The 23855-nt window shown below is 42.4% G+C and overlaps 1 protein-coding gene across 2 annotated transcripts in view; it reads left to right on the plus strand.

Moving 5' to 3' along the window:
* LOC114647875 (copine-5) overlaps nucleotides 1-23855 on the plus strand; it is a 318809-nt gene that overhangs the window by 234065 nt on the left and 60889 nt on the right. For both annotated transcript variants that reach the window (XM_028796547.2, XM_028796548.2), the window contains 3 exons: nucleotides 1094-1275; nucleotides 1830-1957; nucleotides 11234-11336. In XM_028796547.2, coding sequence (XP_028652380.1) covers nucleotides 1094-1275; nucleotides 1830-1957; nucleotides 11234-11336 — 413 coding nt within the window. The remainder of the gene's footprint in view (nucleotides 1-1093; nucleotides 1276-1829; nucleotides 1958-11233; nucleotides 11337-23855) is intronic.

The raw sequence follows: 23855 nt of genomic DNA on the forward strand, positions 1-23855 counted from the left end.
AAAACAGATTTTGTCATTTTATGCTGCAATTTTTTCAAAGCACTTTGATGCCCCAGGTACCTGCAGCCTGGGTGTTTTCCTTTTTCTGGGATATCAACAGTCAAACGTAAGGAAGGACTAGGACAGTGAGGGCACAAACAACAAGTTCAGTACAAAGTACAAAGTTAATTTATTTAAAGCAATCCAAGATAATGTCTAGAAATTGCCATGCAAAAACTCTTCAATAAATGTGGAGGTTAAGAACAATGAATAGGTCCATATAAATTTGTTAAAACTAAGAATAAAAATAAAGCCAGAAGTCGCCCCAGCGCTTCCCTCTCCCATCTCCTCTGTTCATCTCCTGGGGTCTGCTTAGCAGAGACAAGATGGCACCAAGCACACTCCCCTCTCTGGCTCTTGTCCCAGCTACCTCAGGCAGTCACCTCTGGGTCATTTTTGTTGCCCGACTCCATTGCCCTGCCACCATCCCTTGGCGTAGACAGCACAACCCTTGCAGCCCTCGGTTGCTCCTGCTCCTCATATTGCTCAGCAGGAGTGATGTGACGCGACCCTCACCTGGAGTGCCATAAATGAACCACCTACAGTATCACAGGACTTCTTTTGACCCCAGTGTCATTCCAGGGCAGTCATTTACCTCCTAGCAGTCAGATTTAATATTAGCCTCTGATATTGTAAAGCAAGGAAGCTGTGAAACAGTAGGCAAAATCTCCAATTCAAAGAAAAACAATTCTTCCTTTGTCATTCATTAAATGCACGTCAAATGCTCCGAGTTTGGAGGAAAAAAGCTTTTATCATTTAAATTGCTAAGGTAAGCAGATTTTTCAAACCATTATTAAAGGATGGCAAATCATGTGCCTCTGTGCATGTAGTCCTTGCTTTATAATGTCAGAGGCTGACTTTAAACCTAATTGTCTGAAGGTGAGCAGCTGTCCCGGAATGAAAACCTTGTGAGGAACTACACGGTTAGTCTTTACTTTAAGCTACAGAAAGAGATTAATGTTGAGTAGGAGACAGTTGACAGCTAAGGCGTATGAGTTCAAATGCTTATGTGAACTAATGCAGTCATTTCTTCACCTCCTTTCCCTTCTCACAGGCAACCCATCTCAGTCCACATCACTACACTACATGAACCCCTACCAGATGAATGCGTATGCCATGGCTCTGAAGGCGGTTGGAGAGATCATTCAGGATTATGACAGTGACAAGATGTTCCCAGCATTGGGGTTTGGTGCCAAGCTCCCTCCTGATGGAAGAGTTTCCCACGAGTTCCCTTTGGTAATGTTTAAAAGCCTTCAAGCTTTTCATGATGCATGTACTGTATGTGCAGGGTCCTTCTCTAGTGCTCGTGTATGGATTTTCATTGCAAAGATCCAATGTGGGGCGCACGGTGGCGCAATGGGTAGCGCTGCTGCCTTGCAGTAAAGAGAACTGGGTTCACTTCCCAGGTCCTCCCTGCGTGGAGTTTTCATGTTCTCCCTGTGTCTGCGTGGGTTTCCTTCGGGTGCTCCAGTTTCCTCCCACAGTCCAAAGACATGCAGGTTAGGTGCATTGGCGATTCTAAATTGTCCCTAGTGTGTGCTTGGTGTGTGTGTGTGTGTGCGTGCCCTGCGGTGGGCTGGTGCCCTGCCCGGGGCTTGTTTCCTGCCTTACGCCCTGTTTTGGCTGGGATTGGCTCCATCAGACCCTCGTGACCCTGTAGTTAGGATATACTGTAGCAGGTTGGATAATGGATGGTTGAAGATCCAATGTGTTCTTCAATTAGAGTAATAAGAAAAGGCCAACAACCACCAGTCAAGTCACTTAAACTGTCCTACCTTCTTTTTTTTCAGAATGGCAATATTGAAAACCCCTATTGTAATGGCATAGAAGGTATACTAGAAGCATACCACCAGAGTCTGAAGACAGTCCAGCTTTATGGGCCAACAAATTTTGCACCAGTTGTCAACCACGTGGCAAGGTACAACCTTCACAGAAGAGAACTGACCAGAAAATACTCAGACCTGTGAATGCTATGGGTATCAGTTGGCACAGAGTGGAAGGGACAGACTAGGACATGTAAAGATGACTGGAGTCATCACCATACACCTGTGTAGTGCTAAGTGACTCCAGATGGATTCAATTTGAGACCTGGGGTGGCTGATGCCAGTTACTTAAAACTGACCTCATTACAAAAGCCTAAGAATTTTGCCATATGTGATGAAGTTAACACACGGCAGATATTCAGTATTTTAGTTCAGTCTCTCCAACATATTTATGACCTATGTTCACATTGGTTCTGATATTCCCAGAATTCCTTAAGGGGCTAGTCAGTTTGGCAGATGGTTTCCACCATCTGATATTCTAAATGGGAAAAGATTTAACAGGTTTCTGTAGTTTTAATCAGGCCTACTTACAGTAGAGTCAGAAAATATTCAGACCCCTTCACTCTCTGTACACTTTATTATGTTGTAGATTTAAATTTATATGGGTAGATTTTTCATTTTCGCCCACCAGTCTACACTCGATGACCCGTAATATCCAAGTGAAAATATATTTACATAAAGGTTTTCAAACTTATTAAAAACCAAAAACTGAAATCTTTCGTGCATTGAAGTATTCAAACTCTTAATTTAGTATTTTGTAGAAGCCCCTTTGGCAGCAATTCCAGCTTTATGTCTCTTTAGGTAAGTCTTTACAAGCTTTGCAGACCTGGATTTGGGCAGTTTATTCAAATTCTTCCTGGCAGATCCTCCCAAGCTCTATTAGATTGGATGGAAAGCTTCTGTAAACTGCCATCTTCAGGTCTCTCCACAGATGCTCTATGGAGTTTAAGGCTGGGCGTTTGCTGGGCCACTCAAAGACACTCAGAGACTTGTCCAGAAGCTCATCATTGTATGCGTTGGATCACTGACATGCTGAAAGATGAACTGTCACTCCAGTCTGAGGCCGTGTGCAGTCTGGAGCAGGTTTTCTTCAAACAGCTCTCTGTACTTGGCTGCATGCTGTCCTTGCTGCTGAAAATCAAACTTCTGCCTTGGGTATCCCAGACCCAGTGAGGCTTTATGCCGGCATATTGATGTTGGTATAAAGGAGCCCCCGTAGTGTTTCTTGACACACTTCTGTTGAATAATTCTGTTAGTGTGTAAGAGACAGGATGTGCAGTCCAGCCTGTCATTAATGTGGACCTCCATGCACTTGTAGGAGTGCACCACCACTCCCTGAATTGTGGGCAGACATACTGTAGAGGCTCCTTGGTGTGACAAAAACTAATAACCAGAACAGTTCCTTAGTTTTTTTTCCTGATGTTCAGTTGCAAACAATTCTTTTTGCACCAAGAAGCAAAGTTCCCCACCTTACTCTTCTCATCTGCCTCATCCGTCTTATCTCTGCAAGTGACGTGACCTGCCTGGTATTATATTTATAGTCTGATGTGTACAGGGTAAAGAGAAAAGGAGACAGGACTGTTCCTTGTGGTGCTCCAGTGTTGCTCACCCAGTCCTTCAGTCTCAGAAACAGTGGTCTACCTTACAGACCCTAACAACCCATAATCCAGGACACCACAGGCTCACCCACCTACATACTGTATCTCTGAGTTTACCCCTTAACTGGGATGGCTGGATGGTATTGAAGGGGCTGGAGAAATAAAAAAACATCATCCTCACATTGCTGCCCACTTTGTCCAGGTGAGAATAAGCCTTGTGGAGCAGACAGATAACTGCATTCTTCACTCCAATCTTTGTCTGATAGGCAAACTGCAGTGCATCCAGGAGGTCTTTCACACTCATATAGTCCAGGAGCAGCCTTGCAAAGGTCTTCATGATGTGAAACGTAAGACCACTGGTCTGTAGTCCTTAGGTGAAGAGGTGGCTGCCTTCTTTGGAACAGGAAAAATGCGGGATGTTTTCCACAGTAGTAGCAATTTCTTGAGCCTTAGGGACAAACTGAACAGGTGGCAGAGGGCAACACAAAGTTGGTCAACACAGGAATTAAGAACTCAAGGACTGACTCCATCTGGTCCTGTGTGTAGCTTCCTCAGTTGTCTCTTTACTTGGCCTTCAGTTATATACAGCCTATACTTATGGTCAGAGGTGGACTTTTCACTGGCCATTCCAGTGACACGGTAGGAGTTGTTGATGTAGTAGGGGTGTTGTGGGGAGACAGATCATTGAAAGAAAGTGGCAGTTGAAGGGAAAATTTGTTAAAAATTAGATCAGGATGCTAGCTTTGCTCACAACCCCTTCTTGCACCTGAGCCCTGGAATTGGTTGAGGCCAGTAATTATGCCCAATGCTTCCTAGACATTGTAATGTTATTCAGAGTTTCTTTTTTGTTTTAGCTTCGTAAGCTTCATTTCCTTCATTCGGCTTTTTTCTTTAGCACTCGCTGTGCGTCCTTCAGAGCTTCTTTGTCACCATTGCTCTCTTTTTCTCATTCAGGAGACCTTTTAGCTCCTTAGCAATCCAGGACGTGTTGTTTGAAAAGCAATTCACTGTCTTTGTGGGTACCACAGTGTTGACACAGAGGTTAATATAGTCTGTGGTGCAGTGACAGAGACCCTCAGTGTCACCCCCACGTGACTCACACATCATTTCCCAGTCAGTCATTTGATGTTAACTAAGCACGTTTATAGATATCCAATATTTCTTTTAGACCATTTGCATCTTCTCTTGAGATTCATTGGGTGCTTTAAGACAGTTATAAGCCTGTTGACAATTTCGTTTGTTGCCCAGTTAGCCACCGTTATGTGGTCTGTGAGGGCATTTTTCAGACATTTTTGAATATTCTTCTGCTAGTTTTGTGTAGTACCAGGATGTTGTACTGTGTTAGCCATTATGGATGTGGTGAGAAGTTAAGCAAAAACTCCATAATTATAGTTATAGATGAGGTTAAGAATTTAATATTAAATTAAACACCATTGTATAAGCTACTGGAGAGGTCATCCACACTCCATCTGTACTATACATCCTGGGGATTAATTCAGGTATTGAAACTAGCACTTTGAGGACGCCCTGAACACCACTGACATATCTTCCTTAGAGGATGAAGAGTCAGAGGACTTGGAGGTGGCACTCACTCATCACTGGAGCTAAGACCCCTGAAGTAGGTAAAAAACTCCTCAGTGGCAAGCTTTCGGAGGTGGATGATATTTGCCTTTAGTTCATGTTGGCTCTTGATGTTCTAGGCTCTCTTGGCCGCTTCAGCAGTGTGTATAGGGTTGGGTACTATCCCTCAGGATTGGTAAACTAGGTTTGTGGACCCCATTTTTAAGAAGGGGCATCAGAGGATGTGGTCCAGTGCTTGGTGGCATTCACACTACCCTGCCCCCCTGGGAAGATATATGCCAGGATCCTAAAAATGGAGGTTGGAACCTCGGATTCAAGAGGAGCAATGCAGATTTCATCCCAGTCGTGGCACACTGGACCAGCTCTTTAACCTCATGAGAATCCTTCTGGGTTCATCGGAATATGCCCAAGCAGTCCTACATGTGTTTTGTGCACTTGAAAAACGCATAAGACCGTGTCACTTAGGGTGTCCTCTGGGGGATACTTTGGGAATATGGGGTCCTGGGCCTGCAGTTATGGGCTATTTGGACCCTGTTCAACCAGATCAAGACCTTGGTTTGCATTCGTGGCAGTAAGTTAGATTTGTTCCTGATGGGTGTGAGACTGTCCTTTATCTCTGATCCTGTACATCATTTTTATAGAAAGAATTTCTGGGCACAGCAAAGGAGTGGAGAGGGTCCCATTCGGTGAGTTCAGGATTACATCTCTGCTTTTTGTAGATAATGTTGTCCTTTTATCGAGTGGTGGCATCAGGTATGGACTGGAATGGTTTGGAGCCAAGTGTGAAGCAGCCATGATGCAGATCAGCAACTCTAGGTCTGAGGTTATGGTTATCAGCTGGAAAAGGGTGGAGTGTTCTCTCCAGGTTTGGGAGGAGATGCTACCTCATGTAGAGGAGTTAACATATCTTGGGGTTTTGTTCACATGTGAGGGAAGAAGGGAGCAAGAGATCGACAGACAGATTGGAGTAGCATCCACAGTTTACATGTTTTTTTTTTTTGTTTTTTTGTTTTTGTTCTTTATTTCGCCTTATACAATTTCTTGTATTAGGAATTTGTTAGTTTTCGCATACCCCTTGGGGTCAAAGCGCAGGGTCAGCCATTGTACAGCGCCCCTGGAGCAATTACAGGTTAATGGTCTTGCTCAAGGGCCCAGCAGAGTAGGATCTCTTTTTGGCAGTGACGGGAATTCGAACCAGCAACCTTCTGGATGCCAGCACAAAATCCTTAGCCTCAGAGCCACCACTCCGCCCCAATGTTTGTGGTGCAGAGAAAGCTGAGCCAAAAAGCAAAGCTCTCGATTTAACAGTTGATCTTTGTTCCTACCCTCACCTATGGCCCCAAACTTTGGGAAGTGACCAGAAGAACTAGATTGCAGATACAAGTGAGGGAAATGAGCTTCCTTTACAGGGTATCTGGACTCAGCCTTAGAGATAACGTGAGGACATTCAGAAGCAGGTCAAAGTAAAGCCACTGCTCCTTCACATCGAACGGGGTCATCTGAGGTGGCTTGGGAATCTGATTAGGTGGTCTCCTGGGTGCCCCCCTGAGGAGGTGTTTCAGGCACATCCAACTTGGGGGAGACCTTGTGGCAGACCTAGGATATTATATGTTTCAGATGGTCTGGGTATGCCTGAAAAGGAGTTGGAGGAGGTGGTGGGGGAACACAAACTGGACTGGATAAGTGATAGAAAATGGATGGATAGATAGTTGAATGCTATGGTCTTCAGTTCTTAGAGATCTTTTTGAAGGACTGCATTGCTAGAGTGTTCTACATAATACCAACGTCTGAACGTACAAAATAACAGAGGTAAATTTAGCATGCTTACATTTTTTTTGATGTTTTGATTTTCAGGAAATACATTTTTTGTTTCTTTTATGTTGATTTTTATCTTTTCCTTGCTGACATCATTCACATAAGCATCATCTTGAATGCAAGGAAGTTTTCCTGTTGCAGAGTTGTTAATTAAGCTTTGATGTAGCTGCCTCTATCTTGTTTAAGAGTGAGGCATTGTGGAGACTTCCTCCATCTGAATTTTAAAACACATTAAATGAAAGACTCATTTTGAAAAGAAGTCTGAAGGAGTAATCAAAGAATAAAGAATTTCACATTTCCAGTAATAGCCCATTCTTCATTTAGAGAATTGATTCAACCGCTTTTATTAAACTTTGCCTGATCATGTAACCCCTGTATATTTAGCACTTGTATCTAAATCCTCTGCCATTAGTTTTTATTTTGCCTGTGGTTGCTGTCTTTTCAAAAAAAATGCCTGCTGGTCACAATTAGTAACCTTCCACTTCACCTTCTGATGTTTAATTATCCATACTTATAAGCCTTCAGATTTCTCTTTAGATATTTTATGACCCCTTAGGAAAATCTTTGGGTTAATTGTTATAGACAGACAAGGTCACATACAGTATCATTTCATTTGGAGCTGATCAGGTTTGTAAGGTTTCCATGTATCTTGTCAGGCTGTATCAGTCTGATCTGGAAAATTCTAACATAGACTTCAGTCCATACTGCTAGAGAGCCCTTATCGATACAGTGTGATGTCTAGTCAACCGTATATGGAGGGGATTTCAGATTCACCTTCACAGATTCTCTGTACATGCAATAGACCCCATTGTTGTGCATTGTGTCAGTAATCCGTTAATGATGCAAATGTTGAGAATATAAGGGGTCCCAGGGACTGTTTAGATGTTGTCTTTCCATAACAGGTATCTTAAGATAGATAGATAGATAGATAGATAGATAGATAGATAGATAGATAGATAGATAGATAGATAGATAGATAGATAGATAGATAGATAGATAGATAGATAGATAGATAGATAGATAGATAGATAGATAGATAGATAGATAACACTTAATTTTTGTCCCCAGAGTGAAAATGTGTTTTTTTACAGAAGCTCAGTAAATAAATCTTATATTTTGACACACAACCAACCCCTCTCAAGTGCAAACTACAATGACTAAAAAGAATGAAATCTAAAAAGAAACTTGGCAGTCCCAGTTTCTGTGATGCCTTATACAGACACATTGCTGTTGGTATAAAGGAGCCCCCATAGCGTTTCTTGACACACTTTTGCTGAATTATTCGTTGGCTGAAAGTCCTCAGTGCTGGTGTGTCACAGCGAGGATGTGCAGCATTGTTGATAATGTCCATCAGGTTTATCTTCATCCGTTCCTCTGGTACAACCCAACAGTTGGCTGAGAGTGTGTCCCATTACTGAGCCTGCCCTTTTAATTAGCTTGTTAATTTGGTGGTCCTCTCTTGAAGTGATGTCACCAGCCCATTGCATCACAGTGTAGAAAGATCTCACTGGCCATCACAGAGTTGTAAATGGTGAAGGATGTCACTACCCACATTCAAGGAGCATAGTCTCATAAGAAAAAAAATATCTGTTCTGCCCTTTGTTCTATAGTTCATATGTTTTAAAAGACCCATCCACCAATCCAGTCTGTCATTAATATGCTCCCCCACCCCTCCTAGTACTTGTAGGAGTGCACTACCTCTTTATCCATTCCCTGAGTAGTGACCAGACTTAGAGGCTCATTGATGCAGCAAATGTCAATTCCTTGGTTTTGCTGATGTTGAGTTGTAGGCAATTCTCCTTAGTACAGAATCACTGACCTGGTGTTGTATTTAAATAAATAAATATAGATAGATAGATAGATAGATAGATAGATAGATAGATAGATAGATAGATAGATAGATAGATAGATAGATAGATAGATAGATAGATAGATAGATAGATAGATAGATAGATAGATAGATAGATAGATAGATAGATAGATAGATAGATAGATAGATAGATAGATAGATAGATAGATAGATAGATAGATACTTTATTAATCCCAATGGGAAATTCACATTCTCCAGCAGCAGCATACTGATACAATAAATAATATTAAATTAAAGATTGATAATAATGCAGGTGAAAAACAGACAATAACTATGTATAATGTTAAATGTTAACGTTTACCCCTCCGGGTGGAATTGAAGAGTCGCATAGTTTGGGGGAGGAACGATCTCCTCAATCTGTCAGTGGAGCAGGACAGTGACAGCAGTCTGTCGCTGAAGCTGCTCCTCTGTCTGGAGATGACACTGTATAGTGGATGCAGTGGATTCTCCATGATTGACAGGAGCCTGCTGAGCGCCCTTCGCTCTGCCACAGATGTTAAACTGTCCAGCTCCATGCCAACAATAGAGCCTGCCTTCCTCACCACTTTGTCCAGGCGTGAGGCGTCTTTCTTCTTAATGCTGCCTCCCCAGCACACCACCGTGTAGAAGAGGGTGCTCGCCACAACTGTCTGATAGAACATCTGCAGCATCTTATTGCAGATGTTGAAGGACACCAGCCTTCTAAGGAAGTATAGTCGGCTCTGTCCTTTCTTGCACAGAGTATCAGTATTGGCAGTCCAGTCTAATTTATCATCCAGCTGCACTCCCAGGTATTTATAGGTCTACACCATCTGCACACAGTCACCTTTGATGATCACGGGGTCCATGAGGGGTCTGGGCCTCCTAAAATCCACCGCCAGCTCCTTGGTTTTGCTGGTGTTCAGTTGTAGGTGGTTTGAGTCGCACCATTTAACAAAGTCATTGATTAGGTCCCTATACTCCTCCTCCAGCCCATTCCTGATGCAGCCCACGATAACAGTGTCATCAGCGATCTTTTGCACATGGCAGGGCTCCGAGTTGTATTGGAAGTCCAATGTATAGTCCAGAGTGTACAGGCTGAAGACAAATGGAGACAGACCTGTTCCTTGTGGTCCACCTGTGTCGCTCACATCCATATCACTACACCCCATAAGTGCAGAATCATCTGAGAATTTCTTCAAGTGATGTGACATTCTGTTATATTTATAGTCTGAGGTGCACAGACTGAAGAGCAGACAGGACTATTCCTTGTGGTGCTCCAGTGTTGCTCTTTTCAGACACACAGTCCTTGATAGATTGACAGATAGTCCATTATCAAGGACACCACAGGCTCACCCACCTGCAAATCTATGAGTTTACCCATTAACAGGGATGGCTGGATGGTATTGAAGGCGCTGGAGAAATCAAACAACGTGATCCTCCTTGTCCAGGTGAGAATAAGCCTTATGGAGCAGACAGATAATTGCATCCTCCACTCTAATCTTTGTCTGATAGGCAAACTGCAGTGGGTCCAGGTGGTCTACCGCAAGAGGACTCATATAGTCCAGGACCAGCCTCTCAAAGGTCTTCATGATGTGAAACATAAGTTCCTCCTGTCTATAGTCATTAGGTGCCTTCACAAAACTCCTAAAAGTCCAGAATGTGGAGCCCTGTGTTAATTTTTCAAAATCATCAAGTTAAGGGTCACACTCCTCTTCACATTCTCTGAGCACCCTAATGGGGTAACAGTGAGGTTCTCTTCCTCACATTGGCTTATTTGTCTGTCCAGGCACTTTTAATCTTTCATGTTGATTTATGTGAGGTGAATGCTGAAATCCTGTTTTTGCATTTTGACTGGATTCCCACTGGGTTTTTGAATATTTCCACTGCAGAGCATTTTCTGAGGTAGAGCTAAGGTTTTAATCACCTTAATTATACAGCAAATGAAATGGCTGCTATAAAAAGATGGTCTATTTTTAGCTGCTGTGTTCTGAACGACTCACACCATTTCCTTTCTTTTGCCATTATTAACCTGTTCTTTGTTGGCATTCCGACTTTGTCTTGCAGAGTTGATCCTTTCACATTATGGAGAAGGCGTTCTCCACTTGACGGGTCTTTCCGTTCAACGAGTGCAGCTGCTTTTCTGTATGAGGGCTGGCACTTTAGGATGGCTGATTTCAATTCGGTCATGTCTGAACTGCTTTGAAATTGATGCGGAGGCTCACAAGGGCCATTGGCCATCACATTACAGAATTTAAAAAGGCAGGCCTCTCCAGTGTCTGCAGAAATCAAATCTTCTCAGCAATGACAGGGACAGAAATGCACTCTGTCATTCTGACAATTCAAAATGTCACGGTGAGTCCTCAGAAATGTTCGCAACAGGCCTGTTCTTCTGTGAGCTCCAAGAGTATCGTGCAGCCCAATATCACTGAGTGCAAGAAGTGGATTGTCTCCTCCAGGATTAGCCCCCCAAAGCATGTCCATATGGCTTGGCACACTACCGCCCAAAATGTTTCTTCTGTGTTGACGCTTTCCTTTTCTTCCCCCAGATATGCAGCTGCTGTGCAAGATGGCTCCCAGTACTTCGTCCTGCTAATTATCACAGATGGTGTCATATCAGATATGGCTCAAACAAAAGAAGCCATCGTTAACGTGAGTAGAGTCGTTTTGTTGCTGTCAGCAGAGCATCTGTGCCTTAGTCTTGGAAGGAATTCGGGGGTCTTGTTATTCCTTTCTGGTGTTGCTGTGCCATGATGACTCTTGCCTTTGCTGGCACACCATCACTGGCATGAGGAGATTACGATGTAATTTAGCTTGTCCTGCAAAAGTGGAAAAAAGGAATGGAAGATCAGGGTTTACTTTAGCTTATGCCTATGGAATCTGGGCAGTGCCCACTAATGAGAGACCTCTGAGTGTAGCACCCAAGATGTCCTCTAGCTTTCCATCACTTCCCGCATAGAGCCTATGACAGAATACTGCTGCCTATGGTGTTAGTAAAGCTGGTGACATCTATCAGCCTCATCATCGGACTGTGGAAACCGCCATACCCCTAGGGGCCGTGACCTCCCAGCAGACTGGATTTAAAGGGAATTTGCGACTGTTAATTAACTGGCAGAACAGGCACACCTTCCTTTTAAGATCTTGTCTGTTACTATTTCTCGTGGTGCGCCCCGGTGGGGTTCTGTTTGGGCTCACTTATCACCCTCTCTCTTCCTTTCTCTTTATTTCATATTTAGCTGGGATCCATGCCAGTGGGTAGGGCCTGGTTTCAATTGCTCTGCCATCATGTGCCAATGCAGTAGAGCCAGCCATGTGGTCTGAAAGTGGGGTGGTGAGCACTCCAATGGAGAGAGAATGGTCAAGCTGGCTGCCATTCCTCTGTTGATGGGGTGGGATGGGGTGAGACAACTGGCATGGCAATAACTATCTGGACAATCAAATCAGACTATGGTTGCCTTTTTAAGTATCCAGGCTTGATCTGTTGTCATTCTGGTTTATTACAATTGTGCACAGAGCTACTCTAGTGTTGTGAATTTTGAAACTGAATTTTACAAACCTGATATACTGTTAGATATACATATTACCAATGATGCCAGCATTATAGAGGATCTGGTGGTGCAACGGATGGCAGGACCTTGTCTTGTCAGTAATTGTCTGTGTGGAGTTTGTAAACTTTTTCCATGCCCAAATTAATCTTCTCTGGAATTCTTCTCATATCCCAAAGACACATGTGTAAATCAAACTGTGCCAGAGTGCCCTGCCATTTGATGCAATGCTTCTATGTATACAACACTGCTGGGATAGACTCCTGCAGCCTGTCACCCTGTACAGCACAAAATCCATTGAGAAAATAGACGGTCATTTCAGTGGTGGTGCCTAGCAAAGAACAAATCACAGTGCAGAAACTGCACTCGTTAAAGTAGTAAATGACTTGTAGGTAAATGCAGACAGAGGCAATTTATCTGTTCTCATTCTGTGAGATCTGAGTGCCGCATTTGATACAATCGATCACAATATTCTTAGAAATCGCCTTAGTCAATGTTTGGGCTGCTCTGGCAGTGTCTTAAATTGGTTTGAATCCTACCTGGCAGGTAGAAAATTCTTTGTTAGTTGTAGTAATTATACTTCAAAGACACAAGATATTCTATGTGGTATTCCACAAGGCTCGATCCTGGGTCCACTGATCTTTTCGATCTACATGCTTCCGTTAGGTCAGATTATCTCGGGGCATAATGTGAGCTACCACAGCTATGCTAATGACACACAACTGTATTTATCAATAGCGCCTGATGACCCCAACTCTCTTGATTCACTGACACAATGTCTTACTCGTGTTTCTGAATGAATGAGTAGTAATTTTCTCAAACTAAATAAAGAGAAAACAGAAATTTTAGTGATTGGCAAAAATGGATATAATGAGGGTGTGGTGTTGTGGGTCCACAGCTCCCGTTCTAAAGCCAGTTTTAAAATAAATAATCACCATGCTCGCGGCTTGGTGAGGGGGCATGGTGGTTGTGTGGCTGAAGCGGTTGTCAGGGTGATTCACGATGTGGTTGTTTCTCAACTAAGTGCATAGGTGTGAGACCTTCCGCATCCGTGATTGTTCCTGGGGCTGCTGATTTGCCACAGCTGCCATGCCCTCTTAATAAATAGAAGCGCGTGTCGGCTAGGGGAGAGAAAAAAGAAAGGAGAAACAAACAGAGGTTGCAGGAGAAAGCAGGAAGTAGTGGAGAGAGAGAAAGCCGGTGCGAGCGAGCGAGTGCAGGCTCGCATGCAGCTAATCAGTGAGCCTGGGTGTTGGGCCGACACCCGGGGAGAAGTAGTAGTGATCGCTTCCGCTGAGTGATCATGGAGCAGGAGTGACCATTGATGAAGGGGCGGATAACTCTCTGCGTAAGGCAGCGGGAGTCGGGACTTGGGACGTGGTTTCCCCAGCATGAGAGCCCTGGTCATTGGGGAATCTCAAGTCGCTGTCAGGAAGAGCCTACCAGAGCCAGGGATCAGTAAGGCAATCCAAACAGCTGAAGTAGGCACAGAGAAGGTCAGCTGCTTGTAGGGTGACTCCCCTATTGAGAAGTCCAGACAGGAGAAGTAGGGGAGCCACCAGGTAGAAGACACCGGGCTTGTAATATTTTTAAAAGACTGCTTTCTGTATGGTTTTAACCTCATTGTTTTAAAGATTATTTCTAATGGATTTTAACCTCCACATTTCACAATTGTTTTTATGGATTATCTATTTGAAGACTTTGAAGCCGTGCACTTTATTTAATTTGAACACTGTTTTGTTCCATTGTTTTAATAAAAACACTTGGCACTTTTATACACCATCCCCTTGCTCCATTGTTGTTGCCTCACTGCCTAGCTCATCGGTAGCATTACCAATGGTGACAGGTTCCAGGACTCCCGGACAGCAGATGGGAGCATGCAGCAAACCCGCATCGTCACATTGGGCATTAGAAATAAACTTGATCCATTAGGATTAAAAGTCAACATGGTGGTAAAGAATTTAGTGGTAATTATTGACTCTGACCTAAATTTTAAATCACATATTAATCAGATTACTAAGACAGCATTTTTTCATTTAGGAAATACAGCAAAAGTTAGACCTCTTATGACATTGTAAGATGCTGAGAAATTAGTTCATGCTTTTGTTTTCAGTCAGCTAGATTACTGTAACGCACTCCTCTCAGGACCACCCAAAGAAGATATCAATTGATTGCAACAAGTGCAGAATGCAGCTGCTAGAATCTTAACTAGGAAAAGAAAATCCGAGCACATCTCTCCAGTTTTGATGGCACAACATTGGTTACCTGTGCCATTTAGAATTGACTTTAAAATGCTGCTTATGGTTTACAAAGCCTTAAATAATCTCGCTGCATCCTATATTTTGGAATGCCTCTCACCTTACATTCCAAATCGTAGCCTTAGCTCTTCAAAAGAGTGTCTGCTTATTATTCTAAGAGCTAAACTTAAAAGAAGTGGTGAGGCGGCCTTCTGCTGCTATGCACCTAAAATCTGGAATAGCTTACTGACAGGCTAATATGGTGGAGCACTTTAAAAAACTGCTAAAAACACATTAATTTAACATGGCTTTCTCATAGCTTCATTTTAGCTTAATCCTGATTTTCTGTATATGCATTTAATTATCATTATCATTCATGGTGGCTCCGTAATCTATACTAACCCCTACTTTCTCTTCTGTTCTTTTTCCGGTTTTCTGCGTTGCTGACCTGCGCCACCACCACCTGATTAAAGCACCGTGATGTCCCCACATTGATAAATTGAAGGCCAGAGGTCCACGTGACCATCATCATCAAGTTCTTCCATGTGAATCCTGAATACCATGAGGACTGATTGAGGTCATTGATGTTAGGTAGAATGCCTAGAGGGGGCTGGGTGGTCTCATGGCCTCAGAAGCCCTGCAGATTTTATTTTCTTTCTCCAAACGTCTGGAGTTTTTTTTTTTTTTTTTTTTTCTGTCCTCCCTGGCCATCAGACCTTACTATATTCTATGTTAATTAGTGTTGCCTAATTTTATTTTTTATATTTTATCTTTTTTTTTTCTTCATCCTGTAAAGCACTTTGAGTTACGTCATTTGTATGAAAATGTGCTATAGAAATAAATATTGTTGTTGTTGTAGCCTAGGCAGTTTAGGCAAATGCCTAGGGAAGGGGTGTCAAACTCTATCATCAATATTCAAAACACATTACGCACAGCCCTTGATAACCATTAGTTTTCTCAAAGAATCCAGTTAGCATGTGCTTTATACTTTATATGGATTGTTGCCATATATAGTTTACATTTACACCAGCATTAATATATCTGTGCGGCACAAACTTGCAGCTAGAATGGAGACTGGCAGCTCGAAAAGTGAAGAGACGGTGATATGCCAAATTCCTGAAAAGAATTTTAGTGTTTTGTGCTGATGCCAAAGATGTGACAGTTTCGTGAGTGAGATGATAGCTTGGCTGTACACATGCAGCTGAATTTGCTCTTTGTTGTTAGGGATGGCCACCCTTCTGAAGTTTACCTGACTGCTGCCACCATCCTTACACGATGCTTTTGTCATTTCCATGAATTCAACTATAGTAAAACAACAACAGCGACATTTATTTATATAGCACATTTTCATACAAACAGTGTAGCTCTACGTTCTTCATAAAATGAAATGAAAGGAAGTAAATATAAAACATAAGTAAACAAGATTAGGCAATAACATTATACAGTATGTAACAAAAAAAAAGGTAAGGTCGGATGGCCAGGAGGACAGAAAAACAAAAAAAGGAACTCCAGTTATGCTGGAGAAAAAAAACAAAATCTGCAGGGGTTCCAAGGCCAAAAGACCACACAGCTCCCATTGGGCATTCTAACACAGATGGTCTAAATTAGTCCGCATGGTTTTCAGGCTTCACAGGGAAGAATCTGATGATGGTGGTCATGTGGACATCTGGGACACCTGTCATTCAATCCATAAACATAGAGGGGCAGCATGGTGCCTTGATCAGGTGGTGGTGGCACAGATCTCCACCACAGAAGAACTGGAAAGGAGAGCAGAGAAAAGTACAGATTAGCAGGGTATTGCAGAACCTACAGGAAAATAATAATTCAACGCCCACATAGTGTATTAGGGATACAGTTAAAACACAGCTACGAAAAGGCCATTTTAAAATAATGGGTTCTTAGCAGTTTTTTAAATTCTTCTACACTATTAGCCTGGTGAATTTCTATCGGTAAAGTATTCCAAATCTTAGGTGCCTAACAGCAAAGGCCGCCTCACCTCTTCTGTTCAGGTTGGCGCTTGGAATTATAAGCAGACCTTGCTGAGGTGTCACCTGTTGTATGGCTGGACTCGGGTTCTCATTTGGGATGCTGAGGTAGTTCGTCGTGTGGCAACACGCTCTATTAATGCATACTCCTGACTTCCTTCTCCTCCTCCTTCATTTGAAGATCTGAGGTTACAATATGGAGTGTAATGGGGCGAGATTATTTAAGGCTTTGTAAACTATTAGTATTATTTTAAAGTCAATTCTAAATGACATGGGTAACCAATGTAACGACGCTAAAACTGGTGAAATGTGCTCAGATAGTATGTGGATAGAAAGCACTTTTGCATTTCCATTCATATTAAATGTGATCGTTATTTGTTTCTGACCAGCTCTGTACAGTATGTGGTCTTGTGATTCCATCACCAGTGCATCCACATCCGTTTTTTATTTTTTCAATGTAGTTAAGTGCCATCCAGTCATGGCGCACGTTAGCAGGTATAAGCGGATGTTGCTTTAGCTACAAACTCTCGGCTGTGTTTGATCCACCGCTGTCACTTGATTATATGCACTGATAACGTATTCTCACACAACACAATGCTGATTTGGGTCATGTGGCTGCCGATAGCTTTTCTAACTCATTGTAATGTCCTAAAAAAAGATTAGCTGATAAAAAGGACAGACAGTTTCAAGAAAGATGTCAAGAAGAGTACATGGTTATGAGGGATGTTCAAAAAGTTTCTGCACTTCTTTTAACTCTGTTTTATTAAGAATTTCAAAAACAATTAACATCACTTTTCTACACAGACACCTTCCTTTGCGATGCAATTTTCCCAGTGTCGTACCAACTTTTTAATGCCCAATTATTACACCTCCCGCCTTCACCATTTCCAACGAAAATATAAAAGTGCGGAAACATTTTGAACGTCCCTTGTACAATGAGCCGAGCAGTACCTGTGTGTGTTGTTTGTAAAGAAAATGTTGTAGTCGTTTGTGGATGTATTCTTATGGAAGCCGAGAGAGGATGTGCAATATCGTTAATTTTTTAAATTGTCTCCTCGAGATAACATACTCATTATATCGAGATCTTGAGAAAACAATGTAACGGAATCATTTTATCGAGATGTCGAGAAAACGGAAATTTGTTTTCTTGTGATAACGGAATAATTTTATCACGATCTCGAGAAAACGAAACTTAACCTTTGCTCCTGGCATCAGGCTCGCTTAAATTGCGACGCCTATATAGCTGAAGCCTTGCTAACCGTCTTCTTAAATGACGGACACTAATGTTATTATTTTCTAAACTAAGGTATAAACATATTTCAGCCTGCGTCAGCCCTTGATTGAACAAAAATGTGACGTGCTGATCAATACAGTTCTGCTTTTCTGCCATTTCAAACAGGATGTGGCTTCAACAAGCTAAACATTAAACGTTAGATACAATTATTTAGATCTTGATAAAATTATTCCATTATCTCGAGAAAGTAAAGTTCATTTTCTAGAGATCTCTATAAAATTAGTCCGTTGTCTTGAGGAAACAATTTTAAAAAATAACAATATTGCACGTCCTCTCTCAGCTTCCGTATATTCCAGCCCATGCTGTCAATGTAAATTGTTATTTTTAGCCATCAATTCAATAAGACTTAGTTTGACACTGTGAAGGAAATTATTTTTATGCATTTTTCTTTTTATCTTTCTATGTATTCTTATACTGTGGTGGGCTGGTGCCCTGCCCGGGGTTTGTTTCCTGCCTTGCACCCTGTGTTGGCTGGAATTGGCTCCAGCAGAACCCCGTGACCCTGTAATTAGGATATAGCGGGTTGGATAATGGATGGATGGATGGATGGATGTATTCTTATATCCAATTTATGCATATGTATACTTGTATACAGTCATATGAAAAAGAAAGTATACCATATGGAAATTGTTGACTTTTTCAAGATAATTTGAACAGCCTACAGGTATAGGTGATATACTTTGTGAGATACCAATGGGTGTCCCTGCCAGGGTGGGTCCTGCTTTCTTACTTGGCCCTGAGGCCAGGGTCGGAAAATCGAGAGTACACCTTATGAGAAGGATTTTGGAGTCATAGTGAACTCTAAGCTATCAACTTCCCGACAGTGTTCAGAAGCCATTAAGAAGGCAAACGATGTGTGGAGTACAAGTCACAGGAGGTTCTGCTCAGCCTTGATAACATACTGGTGAGACCTCATCTGGAGTACTGGGTGCAGTTTTGGTCTCCAGGCTACAAAAAGGACATAGCAGCACTAGAAAAGGTCCAGAGAAGAGCAACTAGGCTGATTCCAGGGCTACAGGGGTTGAATTATGAGGAAAGATTAAAAGAGCTGAGCCTTTACAGTTTAAGCGAAAGAAGATTAAGAGATGACATGATTGAAGTGTTTAAAATTATGAAGGGAATTAGTCCAGTGGGTCGAGACTGTGACTTTAAAATGAGTTCATCAAGAACACGGGGACACAGTTGGAAACTTGTTAAGGGTAAATTTCGCACAAACATTAGGAAGTTTTTCTTTACACAAAGAACGATAGACACTTGGAATAAGCTTCCAAGTAGTGTAGTAGACAGTAAGACACAGGGGACTTTCAAAACTCAATGTAATATTTTTTTGGAATAAATAAGTGGATAGGACTGGAGATCTTTTTTGGGCTGAATGGCCTGTTCTCGTCTAGAGTGTTCTAATGTTCTAATATTATAGCATAGTTGGGGACTACTGGAACATTTAATGCTGGAACAGGTTGCACTTAAACCAAAGAGATATTAATATATAAATAAAAATTATGGTATTGAACAAATGATACGAAGCACAGCTGGGGAGTAGTGATATTTTCCTGCTGTGCCAGGACAAGGCTGCAGGAAGAGGCTGTAGCAGCAGCTATTCCAGGGCTGTCATTCTAGCAACCAAGGAGCAACACTCGGGATGGACTGAGGAACGGGGAAGGACAGTACAGTGGATGATGACCTACTATGGGCAGTACATCCCCCTTTACATGGGGTGGCAGCATCCTGTCTGGGGGACCCCAGTGTGGATACCACAGGGCAGCATAGGAGTTGTGGTCTCGGGGTCTGTCCTTACGGGTTGTGTGGGGCCTGCCAGGGGGAGCTGTGGAATACTGATGGCACCATTGAGGTCCTTCCAGAAGTGCTTCTCAGAGTAATAGATTAAGCACTGGAAATACTCCTGGATCTGGAGTTAAAACCCAAGCCCTCCACTTGACTTAGGGTCAGAATCAGGAGAAAGTGGATGAGACTTGAAGGGATAGGAAGAAGGAGAAACTTAATGCCTGTTGTATTTATTGAAGTAAGGAAACCATAAACCTTGTGAAGATGCTGTTAAATAAACACCAGGACTGTCATGTCATGAAGTTGTGTTGGGTGGTTTAGGGTGCTGCAGCGCCCCCTAAAGGCCACAACTTAAACATATGACACATAAAACTGACATGGTGTATTTGTTCTCATAATCTAAATTAATAAAAACAGGGATTTGCCACTTTAGTAAGATCACCCCTACATTTGTCACCACTTCAAATCCATTAGATTAGAGTCAGGAGTTCCAGATGAGGTGCCAATGATTAGAACCTCCTGTGGGAAACTGCAGGTGGACCCTGTCTTTTTCAATCCATAGATATGGAGAGTCTGGTATTCCCTTTGAAAATTATGAGTCATGGTGTCATGCAAAGATTAAAAGAGCTCTCTAGGACCCTCAGAAAGAAGGTTGTGGATGCTAATGAGTCTGGCAAGAGATTTAAAAAGATCACCAAATTATTTGTAAAGAGAATATTATACAAGTTGTGTAGATTTTGTGAGGGATGAGCATATAATTTGGATGATATCCTTAGAAAGGAAAAAAAATCTAGGAGTTAAAGCACCATGACATAAAATTATTGGCAAGGATTGTTTTCAAATTAAACAACTGGGTTGCAACAAAAACCTGCAACCACTGCGAACCTCCAGGACTGACTTTGCCGTGCTCTATGTATTGTCATCTGTCGCATTGTTGACACTATAAATGTGGTGCCAGTCACAGTACCTGCTTCTCATCAGTTGATAAATCTACATCTCCTATATCACAACATAGTTAGCTCATTTCTCAATTAGGCCGCAGTGTTAGGTGTTTTTCTGACTCACTGAATTTCGTTTTGTCTTTGACTATCGATTTTCACCCTGCTGCTTTAATTTTGATGGCCAGATGTTGGTGTCCCAAATGTATCAAAATGGGTGTGGTGCCTTCAAAATAGACCCCGAAACTAAATTAGGAACTTCACTGGCCAGACCAGAAGAGGCTCACCCCATCCAACTTACTCAGAACTTCTATCTGCTGGCTTCTGGCAAAATAACAAAACTAATGTCAAAAAATATGCAGAAGGTTTATGGTTTCATATCTGTAAACCCCTGAACACAAAAGGGCCAATAAAGACTCTTTGAAAATAAAACAGTTTTATTACAAGAAACAGAAAATAAAGCAAAAACACTCAACGGAGCAAAACGGCAATCCACATCACACAAGTCTAGTAACTGTCATCCCAAAACAGCAACAAAAAAAATTTAAAAAGTCAGTAAATCCAACAAGAAAAATCGCACTCTTACAAAAACCTAAAAGCACCTAACACATGCAGTGATCTCCTGGTCTGAGCCTTCTCTGCTCTGACCTCAATAGCCAAGGGGAGGGCTCAGGAGTGATGATGTCAGGGTGGCCCCACCTCCTGGGGCTCCACCCACAAAGTGCAAGGAACGAAGGTGCACAGGACATAATTATCAAATTATAAACAACACTAACAGCAATAACATAACATGTGAAAAATAATCACACAAAGACAGCAATCAAACGTAACAAACACAAAAATACAGACCCGTACATAACACCGGGTTATTTTGACTGCTGCCTGTTCCAGACCCCATCTTTTACCTTCATTCATTATCTTCCTGGATTTTGCCTTCTTTACGATTCTTTGGTGTCTCCTGACCCACTGGTGGGTGAGCTCAGGTGTTTAGTGGTTCTTACATCACTACCCCCTCCAAGTCTTTCATTTAATATAAAAAAGGGGTGGAAGGCTGGTGAGGGAGATTATCTTTTCATGAATTCAGCACCTGCTGCTCAGCTGTTAAAATGCCACTCTCTTGTAATTAGGAGTTGTGTCCACAAAAGCACTTGTCAAATATTATCTGAGCAGAAGCGGCATGAAAATCAAGCCGAGCTTAACGCCAGCGCTGCCATGCATAGGCAGGTCAGTTTGAAGAGAATAATGAAGATCTGTCTGGCAACATAACTGACCTGAAGGAAACTGCAGTCATCAACTCCTTCTAATCTGACCCTTCATTAGCTTTTTTAATATGCAGTCCAGCATGTGGGCAATTTAGAATCAAGCAGGTTGTGCCATGAATGTAATGCTCATCAGTGGCTTCAGGTCTTTAAAGGGATCTGATTCTTTCTGCTACAGACCTTCTCTTCACAAACAAGTGAATCAAATTTATGCTTCCATGTTGTCAATGATGTATTCTTTAATTATACTAGGGGGGTCCGCCCCCTGCTCACTTCGCTCGCCCACCCCCGGGTTTGGTTAACCGGATTTACAATTTAAAGAGATTGTTATTTTCATTTCATTCATTTTCATTCATTTTTTATTTCTTGATGTTTGCCAGTATTAAAGCTATAGTGAATGAGTTATTCCCCCTTACCCCCACTTCGTATCTCTGCCTCTCGCATTGTGAAGAGGGGGGCTGAACGCGCGCTAAGGAGATGTGGTCGCTCCTCCAAACCCCCTCTTAAATGGTGACACAATGGGGAAACAAATACAGCTTTTTTACCTCCTCTATGCTTGATCAGCTGGCTTGCTGCTGCTGCTGCTTGTGCCATGCTGCGTGATCTGCATGTTGTGCAGCGCATCGAACATTTAAAAGCTTCTACAGCAGCTGTCCTTTTGTCTCACTTCCTTGTCTCACGGGACGTTAAAGTGTCTCCGAGAAAATCACGTCTCGACCCAAGATTTTTTTATTATAACAGAGAGATTTGTTATTAGTTTATAGGTGGTGTGCACCACCAGGGGGCACACCTGCCGCCCCAACCTGACACAGACAGACGCCAGACGCAAGCACACACACAGATTTTATTCTTCTTTTTCCCCATGGGAAACGCCTTCACCCATTTCCCACTGCAACGGCACTAGGCACAGTCCAGCACAAAGCCTTTTCTTCGCTTTTTGTTTCACCCCGCTCCTCCTGGTGAGCTTTGTCTTCTCCCACCCGACTCTGGCTCCCAGAACAGTGGCTGCTGGCTCCTTTTATAAAGCACCCAGAAGTGCTCCAGGTGCATGTTGACCTATTTCTGGCAGAACTTCCAGATGTGACAGCAGAGCTGCAACAAAGGGGCTCAAGAGATCTCCAGGCACCCCCTGGTGATGGCCACGGGCCTCAAAAGGTTTGAGCTTCCATGCTCCAAACCCATGAGACTACTGCACTCCAGGGGGGCTGCCCTCTAGCTCCCCGGGGGAGGTAATGCTTGAGAAATGTTCCTTCCCCCAGTCCTTCCATGGTCGGGACCCCAGGCGTCTGCTACAGTGGAAACTTACTTTATTCTTTGTTAATTAGTATTGCCTAATTTTATTTTTATATTTTTTCTTTTTTCTATTCTTTCTTCATCTTATAGGCACTTTGAGCTACATCATTTGTATGAAAACGTTCTATAGAAATAAATTTTGTTGTTAAAAAAAGTGCTCTAAGCATGTATTTAATGAAGAGCATATAATAGGAGGAGGCATTGGACTGAGGTTAGGACTGGGATGGAGGGCATTCTTGTTCCCAGGTGAAACAATAAAGTGGATAATTTAAGGGAGTCAGACACCCACAGTAATACAGTCCATGCTAGATGGCAGAGTTCCTGAACCAGTGTCCCCACCTATACATTTACATTTATTTGATTAGCAGTTGCTTTTATTGATGGCATCTTTCAAAAGAGGCTAACAGAGTCAACCAACATCAGGCTGGGGTCTCTTTGGGGACAAGTGTAATAGGACAAGGGTACTGATCATCACAAGCGAAGAACTCAAAAGTCATGTGATTCTCTTTCTTCACAGAAGCTCAGACCCCTGGGGCCTCATTTATGAATCTTTACATGGACTTGAGCATGAAAATATGAGCATTCAAGAAAATGTGTACACTAAAAAAAAGTCACATTTATAAAACCTGGCATTCACACATTTCTACGCTTTTACCCTTTACAAATCACAATTACCTTGTAATTGTGAATATGTAAGCACCTTGAAGCGTCCATATATGGAGTATGCTAATCAACCTCATACATATGCAATCACGATGCTGCAGAACTTCATTGGCTGGTAAAGCAGCTCCCTACTAATGTGTTGAGACCCCACCTCCTTCATTAAAGAGTATCCGGC

This window comes from Erpetoichthys calabaricus, chromosome 3 (assembly GCF_900747795.2).
Source record: "Erpetoichthys calabaricus chromosome 3, fErpCal1.3, whole genome shotgun sequence".
NCBI lineage: Eukaryota > Metazoa > Chordata > Cladistia > Polypteriformes > Polypteridae > Erpetoichthys > Erpetoichthys calabaricus.